Source organism: Ochotona princeps, chromosome 5 (genome assembly GCF_030435755.1).
Source record: "Ochotona princeps isolate mOchPri1 chromosome 5, mOchPri1.hap1, whole genome shotgun sequence".
NCBI classification, from domain to species: domain Eukaryota; kingdom Metazoa; phylum Chordata; class Mammalia; order Lagomorpha; family Ochotonidae; genus Ochotona; species Ochotona princeps.
Window position 1 is genome coordinate 103,591,492 of NC_080836.1, and position 17,702 is coordinate 103,609,193.

At 55.3% G+C, this 17,702-nt stretch overlaps 1 protein-coding gene across 3 annotated transcripts in view; it reads left to right on the forward strand.

Annotated features, from left to right (window-relative positions):
• The first annotated feature begins 5,302 nt into the window (after positions 1–5,302).
• Positions 5,303–17,702, forward strand: part of DGKD (diacylglycerol kinase delta) — a 103,746-nt gene continuing 91,346 nt past the window's right edge. For all 3 annotated transcript variants that reach the window (XR_009245514.1, XM_058665124.1, XM_058665125.1), the window contains exon 1: positions 5,303–5,492. Coding sequence is in view for 2 of the 3 variants with exons in the window: in XM_058665124.1 (XP_058521107.1) it covers positions 5,337–5,492 (156 nt within the window). In the remaining variant the exon portion in view is untranslated. The remainder of the gene's footprint in view (positions 5,493–17,702) is intronic.

The following is a 17,702-nucleotide window of genomic DNA, read 5'->3' on the forward strand; positions in this document are numbered from 1 at the left end:
GGGGCCAGAGTCCCTGTTTGAGCTGGGTGTTGTCAGCTGAGTTCCCACCGAATTTGAGCAACAGGATCCACCCTGATGAGCTCCGGGGGAGGCCTGGTGGAGAGGGACGCAAGGAAGGCCCTGGAGCGGTGACACAGCTGAGCTGAAGGAAGAACACACTTGCTGGGCGCGGGTATGCAGGGACCAGAGCAGGTCCAGCAGCCAGGTGCTCAGGGACCACCTCCCGATAGCCATGCCTGGGCCTCAGCAGCAAGGACTGGAGCGCCTGCAGCTCTGGGTTGTGATTCCTAGTCCCTGGGAGGGGAGTCCAATGGCTTGGCTTTGGTCCAGGTGGATCAAGGCCCCATGGGTGAGTCCGGCCCTGGGGATGCATTGTCCTAACAGAAAAGGGGTTCATGTGTTTTGGGCCTCCCGCTTAGAGTGCTTCCCTGAGATTGGTGTGAAAAGGGGAGGAGAGGAAGGTGGGGTTGACATGGGGTGGGGGTAGGACAGAAGGGTGATCATTCCAGGACCCTTTCCTCTGTGAGGCCCTTCCTTGCCCACCAGCTTGACCTGCCCAGTGATGGCAGCAGCAGCTTTTTTGGCAGCCATAGCTGGGCGTGGGACACGTGCAGGTTCTAGCCCTTGGTTTAAGGGGGTTGGAGATAGGAAGGTGAGATGTAGTGGTGGGGTCACATGTCAGGTGTTCCTTGGAACCAAAAGCAGCAGCAGCAGAGGGCTGGCAGGTGTGGGTTCTGCACATGCCAAGGCTTCAACCCCTGGGAGTGTTTGGCAGGACTCTGGCACGGAGACAAGGGGGTTCACCTGTCACCTTGGACCCACTGGAGTTGGGTGTCGTGCAGGCTGAGCGTGCACCCCGGAACATGGAAACACACACATACAGAGGCTGAAGCTTGTCCTCTGGTCTGTGGGTAGCAGAGCCAGATATGGATGCATTCTCTTCTTGCATGCTAAGGGGACAGGGCACCATCATTCTAGCCCTTGCCCCACTCTCAGGGACAATCAGGGTGACATGGTCCTCTAGGGACTGCCAAGTCTGTCCCCTGGCATGCAGAACCCTTCCCCTCCCCCATGCCACACACAACCCTGCCCTGCATGGAGCTGGAGTCCCGAAGCCAGGCCAGAGCTTGGGATTCTGCTTGGCAGTGCCTGGTGAGAACACCAGCACACGGGTTCCTGCATTGCTTGACCCCAGGACATCCTAAGTCAGGGTGGACGTTAATAGGTCCGACCTTTGCAACTCTTTGGGCAGGAGAGCCAAAGGGCAGGACCAATCCCTGGAGCCCGAGATTGGAACAACCCTTGCCCTCCAAGTTATTTCAGTAACCAAGTGTCCTGAAATAGGATCACAGGTGCTGGCTTGTTTATGGCCTGCAGCTGGCCACCCTGGGGAGGGGACAGGAAGTGAGCAGCCAGCTGCCCCGGGCAGGGTGGGGAACCCTGGCTCAGTTTAGCTCGGCCTGTACATTTGCCTGTGGACAGAACCCCAGAGTCACGAGACAGGAAATCTGAGTACATGGCCAGGGGTTTTAGCACAGGCGCAGCGAGAGAGATGGAGTACAGAGGAGCTGAAAAGAGAATGGGGCCTGCGAACTCTGGACCAAGTTTGTGGGAGAAACAGGGATGCTTGCCGGTGGCTGGGACTGCCTTGTGCCAGATGCTGTGCATGCATCATCCAGTCATGCTAACGACCTGGTTAAACTCAGGACTGTCAGTTCCCATGTGTCAGATAGCGAAGCTGTGGCCCAGAGAGGTTCAGGGGTCCCTAACCCAGGATCACGCAGCTAGTGGGTCTCTGCTCTCCCTCAGTCTGCAACCTGCCCTTTGTTCAGTACGTGCAGTGGGGCTTGGAGGGTCACAGAGGGCCATGAGCAGGGATGATTCAACAGTGGCTGCCCGAGGACTGGCAGCAGTGATGTGTAGCAAACTGAGCTGCTGCCTATGACTGGCATCCCATGTGGGCACCCATTTGCATCCTGGCTGCTCTACTTCTGATCCAACCCCCTGCTAGGGTGCTTGGAAAGGCAGTGGAGACCCAGAGGTGTCTGCACCTGCCTGGGAGACTCTGTGGAAGCTGCTGACTCCTGGCTTCAGCCTGGCCCAGCCCTGACAGATGCATCGATTTGAGGAGTTGAACCAGTGGGTGGAAGATCTTCTCTTTGTCCCTCTGTCTTTCAAATAATAATAATAATAATAAAAGGCTGCTAAGTTTTTTTCTCAATTGACATTTTTATTGTGATAACCACACTGCACATTCATTTGGAGGCATGAAGAGGCCACACTGCGAGCCCGGGTCCTCCCCCAGCTGGTTACAGCCCGGCACTCAGCCCCCCATGGTACTGGCAGTGCCGCAGCCCTTGCCGCTGGTTCAGAGCTCCACAGTGTCACTGCCTGCTCCCCGAGTGAGTCTTTTGTTCTTGACAGTTTCATCATGTGTATTATTAACACCTCTTTAGGGCATCTGTTTTCCTCCCAGTTTAATTTCACAGACGCGAGCAATCATCCTGGGGATCTGCGGCGGGGGTGGGAGTTGGGCGTGAAGTAGGATGGGTGGGATTTTTTTCTTTTTCTTCTTTTTTTGGTTTTCAGAGTGCCCAGCGGGCTAGGGACACCAGGTCACATGCCAGGCTCAAGTGTCTCACTCTGGATGTCAATCGCGGCTTCTTTTGGCTCCCAGTGTAGTGCCGCTGCGGTGTCCTTTGGCTGAAGTGGGTTCAGGGCGGACATGAAGTGTGTCAGCGCTGCCACCTTGGCGTGCCCTCGAGGTGGGACGAATGGGAGCTGGATGATTCACGGCTGGGGTGACTCACTCCACAGAGGTGCCCTGGGATGTGCGCTCTTCCTGGGGGGCCAGGGAGAGCGCTCTGGGGAGTCAGGGCTCAGCTCCCCTCCCCGCTCCAGATCTCCAAGGGAACCATGCTGTGGTTCACTGGGGAACAAAAAGGATTCTTCACACGTCAGAGACGATTTATGCTGGAGTTCTCCTTTTCTTACTAAGCCGGATGCTCTCCTTTTAAACACCTTTCATTTTGAATGGTTCTGTCGCAGAAGACTGACAAAAACAACACAGCTCCCACCCTCCCTGCCACCCACACCCACCCCCTTCCCAGCATCTTCTATTCCTTCATTCGTAGGGCACATTGGCCATGCAGAATGAGCCAGTATCACACATAATTGCTAATGGGAAGCCCACATTGGATGGATCTGAGCTGTTCAGTTTTTAACCTCACATCCTCTTTCCAGCCCAGGGTCCCCATCAGGGGAGTGCATGTGACAGGCGGTCTCCTGAGGCTCCTCTTGGCTCCACTCCAGTCCATAATCCCAAACATCCTTGTCTAGCCACAGCTAGCTGTCGCGAGCACCACTGGCCTTGCCCTTGGCTTTCTGCCCCCATCTGGAGCTCCAACAGGTGGAGACCACAGCACATCTAACACTCACCGCCTCTTGTCCACTTCTAGGTCAGCTTTTGGTCAGGGACACTGCAGTCCCCAGAAAGCCCTTACCTGGGAGGAGGCACTGGCTGCCCTCGCCCCTTGCTCTGCTGGCTAGCAGCAGTAGGTCCCTTTACCTCCTTCGTCTGCTCCATCTCCCATCTGGCACTCTGCTGTCACTGCTTGGATGGGTACCACACCTGCCCGCCGCCCTTTTAAAAAGGCTTATCTATTTGGAAGAGCTAAACAGACAGAACATAGCATCGCTTTTACCGTCCTTCCTGCTTCCTGTCTGTCCTGCTTCCCCAAAGCCCTCTGGTACCCCCCCTCACCCCTACCTTCATACCCCCTTGCCATCTCCAGAGCCTTAAGTCATGGAAAGAGATTGTCCATTGGCTGGTCCAGTCCACGGAAGGCTTAGTGGCCATGGCTGGGTGGGCCAGGCTGAAGGGAGGAGGCTGGCACGCCAGCCAGGTCTCCCTGTGAGGGCAGGGCCTCAAGCACTTGGGCCATCTTCTGCTTTCCCAGACACACCAGTAGGGAGCTGGAGGAGAAGTGGAGCAGCTGGGAGTCTCACACCAGTGGTCTGACACGGATGCCATCGTCATGGTAGCTATGTAACCCACAGTGCCACACGCTGGCCTCTGACCTGAGCTTGTTAGAAGCCTGTATCTGCAGGTACTTTGACGGCCACAGTCTGGGTCCTGGTTTAGGATTTCAACACTTGTGACAGTGTGCCTCTCTCCTGCGAGCTCCTTCATGTGCCAGCTTCCCGGTGGAGCTGCTTTGCGGCAGCACCATGGACTGCAGACTTCTGTGGCCTGGGTTCAAATCCTGCCTCTCTGGCATGCTTCGGGAGAGGAATGATGTCCAGCAGGAGACCCCCTGGGCTTGCTTGGTGGGGCCGGTAGAAGTCCTGGTACAGCTGGCCAGGTGTCTGTCCCCCCACCTGGCACACAGGTGTCAGGAGCCATCACAGAGCAGGTGTCCAGTGTGTTGGTCGCCAGGCCACGTGGAACTCCTGAGCACGTGGCATGTGGTGAGAGCCAGGAACTGAAGCATAAGTGACAAGATGCAGTGAGTGACGGCAGCAGAGGGCTGCCCAGCCTGGTTTACCCAGGGGCCTCTGGGCTAGCCCAGTGACCCTGCAGCAGGTCCTGGCATCCTCTGGCCCAGTCCGCCAACCAGATGCCAGCAGCAGCCACCCTGGGGTGGGATGGGGGTGAGGTACAGCTTGTCTCACCTCTACAAAACACTGCCCAGGGCAACAGGGGCCAATGGGTTACAAGCTTGTACACTTGCACTGCCCCGGCTGACCAGCCCTCCTAGGAAAACACCTAGGTGGGCAGCTTTTCCTCCCAACCCTTCCACCCCGCTGCATCCCAAAGGTCTAACTCCAATGAACTAGCTTGCCACTGCACTTCCTCCCTTCTGCAGCAGCGGGCCAGGTCCACTTCCCAGGTGGCCAAGAGGAGCCTTGGCTCTCACTCCTGCTGTTATCCTCCTCCTCTCGAGCCGAGCCCCCTTCCCTTCAGTCACGGCCTCGGTGAGAGCCCGGTCACGAGGGTCAAGACCCAAGGGCCACAGCGCCAAAGGCTCCCCTGAGGCTCACCTGCCCACCCCCAGGTTTCCTTCAGCTTCCCAGAGGCCCGGCCCAGCCCTTCGCTCCCTGAAGTGCCGATGAGGGAGACTGGGCACTGGACACAACAACTGAACACAGAAGCCAAAGCCCACCAGCTGCTCCCCCTGGGAAGCCGCGAGGCCATCCTCACCTGGTGTGGGGGCGGGGAGCAGCGCCGTCTGCGGCGGCGCGCACGCCGACGGGGCGGGGCTGGCTCGGCCCCGCCCCTTGCAGGCCCCGCCCCGCCCCGCCCCCGCCCGCGGTGCGCGCGCTGGCCCGGCAGCATGGCGGCGGCGGCGGGCGCCCCTCAGCCGGGTCCGCCTCAGCCGTCTCCGCCGCCGCCGCCCGAGGAGTCGTCGGACAGCGAGCCCGAGGCGGAGCCCGGCTCCCCGCAGAAGCTCATCCGCAAGGTGTCCACGTCGGGCCAGATCCGCCAGAAGGTGAGCTCCGGGCGCGGCGGCCGGGGCGCGCGCGCGCCCCTCACGCCGCGGCAGCTCCGGCCGAGGCCCTCGCTGCTGCCCCAGAGGCCGCCCAGGCCCGGCCGGTCCGGCGGCCCGAGGGCGGGTGGGCGGTGGGGGCGGCCTTGCGTGCCGTTGGGGGGCGCGCAGGTGGGCGCTGCGGGACGCGGAGGTGGCAGGCCTGGAGGCTGGGGGCCCGTGGGGCGCGAGTGGGGCAGCCGTGCCCCGAGCTCGGGCTCCGCGCGTTTCCCAGGACCCGGCGGACTCTCCTTGGGGTACCCTCGGAGTTGCGTTCGGAGCCGGTTGCGGGACTGCCTCCTTTTTCACCCCCTGTTCGGGAAGGGGACGGTGTCCGCGCTCGGGGACGGAGTCCCTCGCTCGCTGCCGGGGAGAAGCCGGGGGAGGGGAGTGGTGGGGAGCTGCGCACCCCGGGCGCCCAACTCCCGGGGCTGCAGGGTGGCATGTCCTTTTGGCTGGAGGAAAAGTTGCAGCCTTTGTTTTCTCTTGGTGGTTCCTGTTGAACACTGCTTTCCGCGAGCCCTTCCTATAGGAGTAGGGCTTTTTTTTTTTTCCCTCCAGCAGGTGGCCGGGCAGGTGGCCGAGAGCAGCTTGGGTCTGCGGGGCCGCGGCGGCAGTTCCGGCTGGCACCGGCTTTCTCACCCTGCTGCAGTGCGCTTTTCCTCCGGGCCAGTTGGGCTCGCTGGCCCCTTTGGCGAGGGTACCATGTTTTGCCGTTTGGCAGTTTGCCATACCTGTGACCCGGACGCCTCTGGCCCTCACGTGGCACTGGCTGATTAGCCAACTGCGCCCGTTATTCGGCAGAGAGGCACCTGAGCCTTGTGCTCGTCGGGATGATGATCGCTGAGAGACCATCATCCGGCAGTGTTTTTGTGGTTGTGTGCTGGGCGTTGTTACGGTGCCTCGTCTGGGGTGACTTGTCCAGTGCTTGGAGAGCACCCCCTCAGCTGGGTGTTGGCGGTCATCTGTGCCGTGGGGAATTGGAAGCTCAGTAGAGAAGTTGACGCATTGGGTCAGGGTGTCTCGGAGTGGATCTGGATTAGAGCTGAGCTCAGGATAGCAGGATGGGAATCCGTCTGTCTGGCTAGGTGGCCCATGCATGTGGCATGAGAACAGAGAGGCAGCCTTCTCAGGTGGGATTCGAGGGATAGGAATGGCGATCCACACGATTTTGAGCTTTGTAAAGGTCCCAGTGCCCGGGGCCACGGTGGCCGTTGAGTCAGCAGGTGGCTGGTGTTGAGTGGATTAGGGCGAACAACGCTGCAAGGTTTAGAGCTGGCCTGTTGGAAGGATTGGCTCTTTGGCCTTGGGCAAGAGGAAAGCCCCGATGATTCAAAGTAGAGGGATCCTGGGTCAGACTGCTTCCAGGCCTCCTGTAGCCCTAGCTGACAAAGTCCTCTCCCTGTGGGGCCCTGCTCCCAAGGTGGGTTGTGATTCCCATCAGAGTCCTGGGGAGCCTGCTGGGATTGGCCTGGAGGTCTGTTCTTTAGGGAAGTGTGGATGCTTGCTTTGCTTCAGAAACAGTGGCTGCTGCAGCAGCTGTTCTGGTTGAGGAGAATGGAGAGAATGTTAATGCACCGTGGACTCCCTTGTGATACTACAGTCTCATCTGTGATGTAGATAGCTTAAGGCAGATGTTAGTGTGGGGGCCTTAGAGGTTGTCCGAATGTGTGAGCAGATAGCAGATAAGCCACGCATGGAATGCCCCTGGTGTACTTGGTGCATAATACAAGTATTAATACAAGTAATATAAGTGGGGCTTCATTCTGGGCCAGGAAAGGTAAGCAACGCCCTTTCTTTGCAGCAGGGGAGGTTTTAAAAAAGAAAGAGAAAGAGAGATAAACTTGTCTGCTGGTTCTCTCCCCAGTTGCCGGCTGGGGCCTGGTCTGCTCTGTTCCCCCTGTGGGTGAGAGGCACGCAGCTGCTGCTGCTGCCAGTCGGCACTGCTCCCATCTGAGGTCTGCATTAGCAGGAAAGTGGGGTGTAGAGCCAGAGCTAGCCATGGAAGGTCAGTCCTCTGAGATAAGGGAATGGCATCCTAACTGTCCCCAGAGGACATTTAATGCAGGCGGAGCAGTCCATGGGTGCAGGGAGAACTGAGAGTGCAAGATGCAGGCAATGAAGTAACTCAAATGAAGCAACACACAGGAAACCGTTGCCACCCTGGGCTGCAGGGACAGAGGAGCTGAGCCTGGGGGTTCACCTCTGGGCTGCAGGGACAAAGGGAGGAGCTGAGCCTGGGGGTTCACCTCTGGGCTGCAGGGACAAAGGGAGGAGCTGAGCCTGGGGGTTCACCTCTGGGCTGCAGGGACAGAGGGAGGAGCTGAGCCTGGGGGTTCACCTCTGGGCTGCAGGGACAGAGGGAGGAGCTGAGCCTGGGGGTTCACCTCTGGGCTGCAGGGACAGAGGGAGGAGCTGAGCCTGGGGGTTCACCTCTGGGCTGCAGGGACAGAGGAGCTGAGCCTGGGGGTTCACCCCTGGGCTGCAGGGACAGAGGGAGGAGCTGAGCCTGGGGGTTCACCCCTGGGCTGCAGGGACAGAGGGAGGAGCTGAGCCTGGGGGTTCACCTCTGGGCTGCAGGGACAGAGGGAGGAGCTGAGCCTGGGGGTTCACCCCTGGGCTGCAGGGACAGAGGGAGGAGCTGAGCCTGGGGGTTCACCCCTGGGCTGCAGGGACAGAGGGAGGAGCTGAGTCTGGGGGTTCACCCCTGGGCTGCAGGGACAGAGGGAGGAGCTGAGTCTGGGGGTTCACCCCTGGGCTGCAGGGACAGAGGGAGGAGCTGAGCCTGGGGGTTCACCCCTGGGCTGCAGGGACAGAGGGAGGAGCTGAGTCTGGGGGTTCACCCCTGGGCTGCAGGGACAGAGGGAGGAGCTGAGCCTGGAGAAGCCGCCTGCCTGCAGTGCTGGCCTGCAGGTCCACCTCTGCAGTCTGTGCAGAGCACTGGAGCAAGGAATGGACGACTGGCCCAGCACCGCAGCTGTATGTTGTTAGGCTTTTCAAACATTAGTGGGGGACAAGCTGATGAGGGGACGGGAAGTGTATTACAGCTGATGCAGGTCTGTGGGCTGCACTTCGGGAAGCGAGAGCTCAGAGCAGCTCTGGTGGTCATCAGGGTTTGGGGGTGTAGAAAGGGTTGGCTGTGGATGGGCTTAGCGTGTCGTGCCTTGTGTGGCCGATGTCTTGCTGCGATGAGACACTGCAGGGTTGGAGCCGCTGTCTGCAGACATGCAGCTTCTCTGTGCTCTCGGACCGCAGTGCGCAGGAACCCATCCTAGGACCCGGCATGGGGGGAAGAGGGCTGGTGAGGCTGATATGCAGACATGGGGTTTTGCTGGCCCGTGACAGGGCGTTTTGAAGTCTGAGTGAAGGACAGTATAAAGCTGTGATGGTGTTGGTTAAGGTAGAGTCTAATTTATTTAAAAGCCTCTTAATGTTTTTTTCTCTCTTCTAACTTCGCCTATGAATGTGAAAGAGCATTTATCCCTGATTGCACATCTAGTCCCAGCACTTGCCTGTCGTGGAGTCAGGACTGGCGGATGCTAGTTGAGGGTTTCAGGTTGTAAAAGCCTTTAAGAAAATCCAGCTCTCTAAGATGTAATCCGTACACCATGCAAGTCGCTCATGTGAAGTGGGCAGTGCAGTGTTTTTAGTATATTTTGTTGTGCAACCATCACCGTAGTCAATTTTAGAACATTTTCATCACCGTATTTCCTCCCAATTCCCTCAGTGCTAGGCAACCGCTAATCTACTTTTTGGGTGTGTATTTGCTGATTCTTGTGATTTTATCTGAGTGGAGTCATAAAATGTATGCTTTCTGTGCGCCTGGTTTCTTTCAGTTGGCATACTATTTTCTTTTTTTCAATATTTATTTTTATTGGAAAGGCAGATCAGATTTGTGGAGAGGAGAGACAGAGAGAAAGATCTTTCATCCGCTGGCTCATTCCCAAGTGGCTTCAGTGGCCGGAGCTGAGCAAGTCTGAAGCCAGGAGCCAGGAGCTTCTTCCAGGTCTCCCACATGGATGCAGAGTCCCAAGGACATGGGTCGTCCTCTGCTATTTCCCCGGGCCACAAACAGGGCGCTGGATGGGAAGTGCAGTAGCGGGGACATGAATTGGCGTCCATATGGGATCCCAGCATATGCAAGGCGAGGATTTGTCACTGAGACATTGCAGACCCTGGCCTAGCATTTTCAAGAGTTCCCCATGCTGTAGCTAAACGTGAACTCAGTGTCTATTGCACAATATAAATGCACTGTATTTGTTTATCTCCATCAGTTGTAGGCATTTGGATTGTTTCCACCTTTTAGCTATTCTGGAAAGTGCTACCATGAACATTTACATACATTAAAAAGATTCTACTTTTTAAATTTATTTACTCACTTACTTACAAGGCCAAATGACAGAGAGCGAGAGACAGAGAAGGATCTCCCATCTGCTGGTTTACTGCCCAGATGCAGCAGCAGTTGGGGCTGGAACTGCCAGCCTCCCACGTGGGGGGCAGGGGTCTCAATGTTTGGCCCATGCCCTGCTACCTTTGAGGCGTATTAGCAGGAAACTGGATTGGAGCTGGGGTTTGGGACTTGATCCCAAGCACTTTAGTGTGGAGTGCAGATGTCCCACTGCACCTGTGTATGTTTTTGTGTGGACACACTCATTTATTTTGGGTGGAATTGCTGGTCCATAGGTGACTGTTTAGTTCTATTTTTCAAAGATTTATAGACCTGAAAGGCAGAGTTACAGGGAGAGACAGAGAAATCTGCTGCTTCGCTCCCCGCAGGCCTGCAGTGGCCTGCAGTGGGTCAGGCCAAAATCAGGAGCTTCGTCCAGGTATCCCACATGGGTGCAGGGGCCCAAGCACTTGGACGTCTCCACTACTTTCCTAGGTGCATTAGCAGGGAGCCGGATCAGACCTAGAACAGCTGGGACTTGAACACAACACTACCAGTTCCCCTTTAAAAAGATCTGTTTACAGAGAGTGGGAGATCTGCCATTCACTGGTTCACTCCCCAAATAACTGCAGTGGTGCAGTGGCTGGGATTGGACTGGCTGCAGCCAGGAACCTAGAATTCTATGTTGGCTTCCCCTGTGGGTAGCAGGGGCTCAACCACTTGGATCATTTTCTGCTGCTTTCCCAGGTTCATTATCCAAAATGGAGTAACCGGGATTCAAACCAGCATTCATGGGGGTGGGGGTGGAGGGTGTTGGGGTTACAGGTGCTGCTTTGAACTGTATTTGAGTGACGGACAGTGAGCTCTCATCTGCTGTGTGGGCATTGCCTCAGTGCCTGCAGTGAGATTCAGCTCGGTCCAAGGTTTCCAGTGCTGGCAGCAGGAACCCCAGTTACCTGAGCCCTGGCTGCTGCTGCAGTCAGGAACCAGAGCTGGGAGTCCAGCCCAGTCTTGGGACAGCTCCCTCCCTCCTTTCTTCCCTCCTTCCCTCCCTCCCTCCTTTCTTCCTCCCTCCTTTCTTCCTCCCTCTCTCTGTTTTTTGTTACAGGGGGAGAAGTAGAGAGATCTTCCAGCAGCTGTTTTACAGATGACCGCAATGGCTGGGCTGGACCAGGTTGAAGCGAGCAGCTAGGACTTTCGTCTACATCTCCCTTAAGGGTGCAGGGGTTCAAGCAGTTGGGCTATCGATGGCTGCTTTCCCAGACACATTAGCAGGAAGCTGAATTGGAAGTGGAGCGGCTCGGACACGAATTGTTCGTATGGCATGCCCATAAGGGATGCTGGCTCCACAGGGTGGAGGATTAGTGTGCTGTGCTACCACGCTGACTATTACATAGTTTTTTTTTTTTTTTTTAAAGTTCTTTTTTAAGATTTATTTTGTTTTCATTACAAAGTCAGATATACTGAGAGGAGGAGAGACAGAGAGGAAGTGGAGCTGCTGGGATTAGAACCAGCAGCCATATGGGATCAAGGCGAGGACCTTAGCCACTAGGCCACGCTGCCGAGCCCCTGTTACATAGTTTTTTAAAAAAATGGTTAGTTTATTAAACACCAGTGTGAATGTAGTAGACAAGTATCTCTCTCTCTTTTTTTTTTAAAGATTTATTTATTTTTTTATTGCAAAGTCAGATATACAGAGGGAAGAGACAGAGGAAGATCTTCCGTCTGATGATTCACTTCCCAAGTGACTGCAGCGGCCGGTGCTGTGCCAATCTGAAGCCAGGAGCCAGGAACTTCCTCCAGGTCTCCCACACGGGTGCAGGGTCCCAAGGCTTTGGGCCGTCCTCGACTGCTTTCCCAGACCACAAGCAGGGCGCTGGATGGATAGTGGAGCAGCCGGGATACGAACCAGTGCCCATATGAGATCCAGGCGTGTTCAAGGCAAGAATTTTAGCTGCTAGGCCACGCCGCTGGGCCCGACAAGTACCTCTTATTTTATTCATTTGGCAGAACACAGCAAATGCTTGACCTTTTCCTACAGGTAAGTTCTGTATAGCACTGGGGATCCCTTAAAGAAAACTTCATCAAAAGACTTGTAGGGCCTCCCTCCCTTCTGCCTGCCCGCAGTGCTGCTGGGCCTTGGCTCACAGGACAGAGCATGTGAAGGTTGGCAGGAGTGCCACCTTGAAGGAGAGCAGGTGAAATTGACAAGATGGTGAGGGGATGCAGTTGAGGACTCTGCTGAGAAATGCTTGGTGACCCAGGATCAAATAAAGTGCATCACCCCCAAATACTGGGTGATGTGTGGTGTAATTATCACTTGTCAGCTTGCTGATGCCTGTGGAGAAGGGGTAGCGTAGTCTAAACAGCTTGTGCGCTCACACTGCCAAAACAGACTGAGACTGACACGTGGCCCGGCCACTTCTGCTGCTCATATTGTCCTGGCTTGCAGCTGCTCACAGACTGCTTAGCAGGTCTGGCGTGAACAAGGTTCCTGTATCCAAGAGGGAGGTGACTGGAAAAGAATACAGTGTGGCCAGCCTGGTGCCTTCACCTGCTGTTGATGTGGGCTCACCTGAAGCCTCTGGTGGTTGGAGGCTTGTCCCTCCCTCCCGATTCCAGCCTGAAGGCAAGGCACCTAAGAAGCGCATCATGGGGCAGGATGTTGCAAGAAGGTACTTGCAAGAAGCAATTCTTAGGACTGGAGTTGTAGCACAGTGGCTCAAACTTCTGCTTGCAGTGCTGACATCTCTTATGGGTGCTGTCAAATCCCTGCTGATATTCCTGGGAAAGCAGCGGAGTATGACCCAAGTGCCTGGGCCCTTGACCCAGGAGGGAGACCCCGATGAAACTGCTGGCCTTGGTGGTTTTGGCCATTTGGAGGACAAACCAGCAGACAGAATCTCTCTCCTCCCTCCCCGCCTCTCCTGTAACCCTGCTTTTCAAATCAATAAAAATATAAGTAAAAAAGAAAACTATTTCCGTATGTGAAGAGTGGTGTGACTCGAGACGGTGGTGAGATGCGTGAGAAAGCTTACGTTGCTGTATGAGAGAATTCAGTGTGTGGGGGAAGCCTGAGAGGGAAGTCCGGAAGAGGCGGGCCAGTTGTCCCCTTTGCTGAAGCGAGATCGGGCAGCTCAGGAGCAGGCAGCCTTCCTTGGTGCAGGAGTGGGCTGCTGAGAGGCAAGCCAGTTTTCTGTGAAGATTCGTCTGAAGAAGACAGTAAGTCCACTGACCAAGCCAACGAAACAAGCACCCTGGGCCAGGTGCATGGCTCTGTAGCTAAATCCTCGCCTTGTACGCACCAGGATCCTGCATGAGTGCCGGTCCCTGTCATGGCTGCCCCACTTCCCTTCCAGCTCCCTGCTCGTGGCCTGGGAAGGCATCGAGGACGGCCCAAGGCCTTGGGACCCTGCACCTGTGGGAGAGACCTGGAGCAGGCTCCTGGCTTCCGGTCAGCTCAGCTCTGGCCGCTGAGGCTACTTGGGGAGTGAACCAGCAGACGGAAGAGCTTTCCCCTCTCTGTCTCTCTTCTCTGTAAACCTGTCTTTCCAAAAAACACACAAATCTTTAAAACAAAACAACAAACACCCACTCCCAACAAAACAAAGCCAAACAAGCCCTGCCTGAAGCAAGCTCCCCATTACTGTTAGAGCTATGATAGCAATGAATGCTGCGCCCAGAGTACCTCACAGGTGTGCACGACCTGCCCCCAGGGGTTGGGGGTGCAGGGAACTCTGGGCAAAGTGAGCCTTGGTCCTGGGAGGTGGGTGGGGCGGGATGTCTGCTCCTGGCAGTGGTGGGCTGTGAGCTGTGAGCTGCGAGCCAAGAGCTGTGCTGAGGTCGGGGCTGGCCAGAGTACAGACATTGGGTGCATGTGGCACCTTAGTAGGAGGTGGGGTGTTCGTAGGCCAAAGCGCTGCATTTCTGTAGTAGTAGCCGCATGGCATTATGTGGTAGGTATTTGGCGGTGGCACTGGTGAGAGGCCAGTCTGGGGCTGTCAGCCTGAGGAGGGCTGAGATGCCATGGCTATTCACGCGCAGCAGCTGTGGGTGAACCCCGATGTGGAGTGAGATCCCAAAAATCCAGTTGCAGTTCGCAGGCAGGGGAATCCACATGAGGGGAAACTTTGCAGGGTGGTCGTGCTGCTGGCAGCCGGGTGAGTGCAGAGTGCACGCGTCTGCAGGTCCCTGACAGGCTAAGGAAGATGGCCATGCTCTAGAGGGACAGGTGCACCTGCTGGCTCTTTGTGTTCAGAGAGGCTGCTGCTGATTGCAGCCAAGAGAAACAACAGACTCCAGGCAGGCCCAGGGGCACGCGCAGCTCTTTAAGGAGATGAAAGACCAGATCAGGAATGTTGGCAGAGAACTGGACACCATAAAGAAGATCTGAATAAAGGTGCCCAAAATGCAGAATGTAATAAAGGAACAGCAGGTTAGACACAGATGAAAGCAGTTAGTGACCCAGAAAATAATCCAGAAGAAAATAGCCATTAGGAAGCCAGGAGAGGAGAAACAGCAGGGCAGTTTGACGAGAAGGCGGGAGTCGGGGGTGCAGAAACAGGGTCCGCTGTGTGTCCGTCGCAAGGCTAGGGAGGGAGAGGAACTGAGCAGAGCAGTGCTAGAAGAACACCGGGGAATTTGCCACCATTAATAAAACGCCACGTGCACTGAGTCGACAAGCCTCGTGGACACGAAGGACACCATATGTCGACGCTTTGTGGTGAAACCGTGGAACCCCAGAGACCAAAAGACTGACGGGGGCCCTGGTTGCTGAGCACCAGAGGCTGAGAGACTGGCCGGAGCCCCCACCGCTGAACCCTCAGGCCGAGAGACTGATGGGGGGCCCCCACCGCTGAGCCCCTGAGAGCAGTGATACAGCAGAGACCGGGGATGAGTTGGAGTTGGCCGGAGTCTTGCTGCTCCTCTGTGCAGCAGGAAGAGACTTCAGGGAGTGTTAAAGGTGTTTCCAAAACAGCAGACCCTACTGAAGGAAACATTAAGGTTTTTTGGTTTGTTTGGATGAGAGCTTAGGACTGCAGGAGTGAATGAACGGAGTTGAAAGGGGACGCACTTGGGAAAACCCCAGTGATTACTGAGTGTGAGGATTCGTTGTATCTCTGGTTTCAAAATATTTACGAAGGGCTGGTGTGGTGGTATAGCCATGAATCCTCTGCCTGCGGTGCCAGTATGCATTATGTGGGCACTGATCTGAGACCTGCTGCTCTGCTTTTGACCCTGGTCCTTGCTAATTGGCCTGGGAAAACAGCAGTGGATGGCCCACGGCCTTGGGCACTCTGCATCCAGGTGGAGCAGAAGCTCCTGGTTCCTGGCTTCAGACCAGCTCAGCTCTGGCCCAGTTGTTTTGGTCCCTGCACCTCTCGGATATTTGGGTGAAATTTCAGGCTTCTGCCTTTGTTCTGGTCCAACCCTGGCTGTTGTGGTCATTTGGGAAGTAGACGAGTAGATGGAGGAACTTTTCTCTCTGTAACTCTTTCAAGTAAATGTTTGGAAATTGCAATAAGGGACATTGACAAATTTGTTTTGAAAGATTTATTTTATTTTCATTTAAAAGGTAGAGTTAGCGTTACAGAGAAGGATCTCTCATCCACTGGTTCAATCCCCAAATGGCTCCAGTAGCCATAAGTTGAACTGATTGGAAGCCAGGAGCCAGCAACAACTTCTGGGTCTTCCATGTGGGTGCAGGGGCCCAAGGACTTGAGCCATCCTCTGCTGCTTTCCCAAGCTACAAGCAGGGAGCTGGATCGGAAGTGGATTAGACAGGATTTGAACTGGCTTCTGTAAAGGGTGCTGGTGTGGCTTGCGAAGAATCAGCCTGCTAAGCCATAACACTGGCCCGGACTTATTGTTAAGGTGATTTATTTGAAAGACGGGAAAAACAGCAGCAACAACAGAAAAAGATGGGGTGACACAGAGGGACCTTGGATCCACTGGTTCACTCTCCTGGTGGCCGCAGCTGCCAGATCTGGCGTGGACTGAAGGCAGAAGGAAGGAACTGTCTGATTGGCTGGAAGCAGCAGCTGGGACTCAAAGTGGCACCCTAATGTGGGTTGCAGGGGCCTCGCAAGTGGTGGGTTACTTCGCAGCTTCACAGTGCTGGCCCAAAAGAAAATGTATAAATCTGTTAGAGTCAAAGGGAGCTAGGAAATATTTTGATTTGAAGGATGGCTGAATACATTTTATATATAGATATATGTGTGTGTGTGTGTATAAATCTACCCACACGCTATAATTACAGCTAAAATCATGTGTAGACAGAAATTTATAGCTTTAATGCATGTATTGGAGAAGAAGACATGCTAAAAATTCATGAAAATAAAGCACATTCATGAATTGCTTGAAGATGAGAATGTGTTCTGAGTTAGCCAGTCTCTTTGTTGTCCAGTGAAAGTGTTCACAAACCTGGATTGTATCACTTTCTGTACGTGTAGACTGTGGTGTAGACCGTTGTGTATGTAGTCAAAAGCTGACTGACACATCAGTGTGCTCTGTGAGACTGTAGTTGGAGGAATAGCTGCACATTAAACTTAAAATAGAATGAAGGGCATATTTTTCTAAAAGATTAAAAGAGTGAGGAGAGGTGCTGGCTTGGAGAGGTGTGGAGGCGGGACATGGAGGGGCTGACGGAACAGGGCTGGCCAGAGCCGCTGAGCCCCGGTGGGCCGGGAGCCTCTTAGGGAGCTCCTTTCCTCCCCAGAGTGGTGGGAGATGCTTATCTTAGGATTTTTGGATGGAACAGACAGAATCTGGGTTGAGAAGACGGCTCTGGCTGTGTTGCGGTTGCCCTGTGGATGCTGGCTGAGCCCGTGTGGTGAGAGCTGATGGCAGCCTGGCCTGGGCAGTGGCTCTGTTGACGAACAGCAGTGGTTGGATCCGTGAGGCTGCTTTGGCGTGACGGTGTGAGAACTCAGAGGTGGCTGGGTGTGCGTGCAGAAGGGAAGGTTACAGTGTGCATGTTGACTGGATGCTACAGCTCTTCTAATGTGAAGGTTGCCTTGTTCCTTCGTCGGTTCTGTGCCATCTTGGGTCCTTTTGCTCTTAGTTGCCCCAGTTTCACAGGTGGGTGAACTGGATGTGGCAGGGAGGTGGCTTGCCAGTGTTTGGGAAGCCCCTGGTCTCGGGGTTCCGGAACATGCCTCTTTCCCCTTTGTTCTGCTTAGCCCCAGACAGTCCTGGGGCAGCAGGGTGTGTGGGGCTGTGTGACAGTGGGTCATGCCCAGCAGACTCTGGGCCCTTGGCTTTTAGGAGGTGGGCAGGGGAGGAGGGGCAGTTAGGACCAAGGGCTGACGGGAGACAAGACCCTGTGGTTGCAGCTCCCCAGCTCTGCATGTGTCGTCGTCTTTTTTTTTTTTTTTAAAGATTTATTTTTATTACAAAGTCAGATATACAGAGAGGAGGAGAGACAGAGGGGAAGATCTTCCATCCGATGATTCACTCCCCAAGTGAGCCGCAACGGGCCGATGCGTGCTGATCCAAAGCCAGGAACCAGGAACCTCTTCCAGGTTTCCCACGCAGGTGCAGTGTCCCAAATCCTTGGGTCGTCCTCGATTGCTTTCCCAGGCCACAAGCAGGGAGCTGGATGGGAAGTGGAGCTGCCGGGATTAGAACTGGCGCCCATATGGGATCCCGGGGCTTTCAAGGTGAGGACTTTAGCCGCTAGGCCACGCCGCCGGGCCCTGCATGTGTCTTCTAGCCCATAACTGTACCATTGATATGCCTGAAAATTGTAATTTTCGAATATCTGAATATCTGTCATTTTCACATTT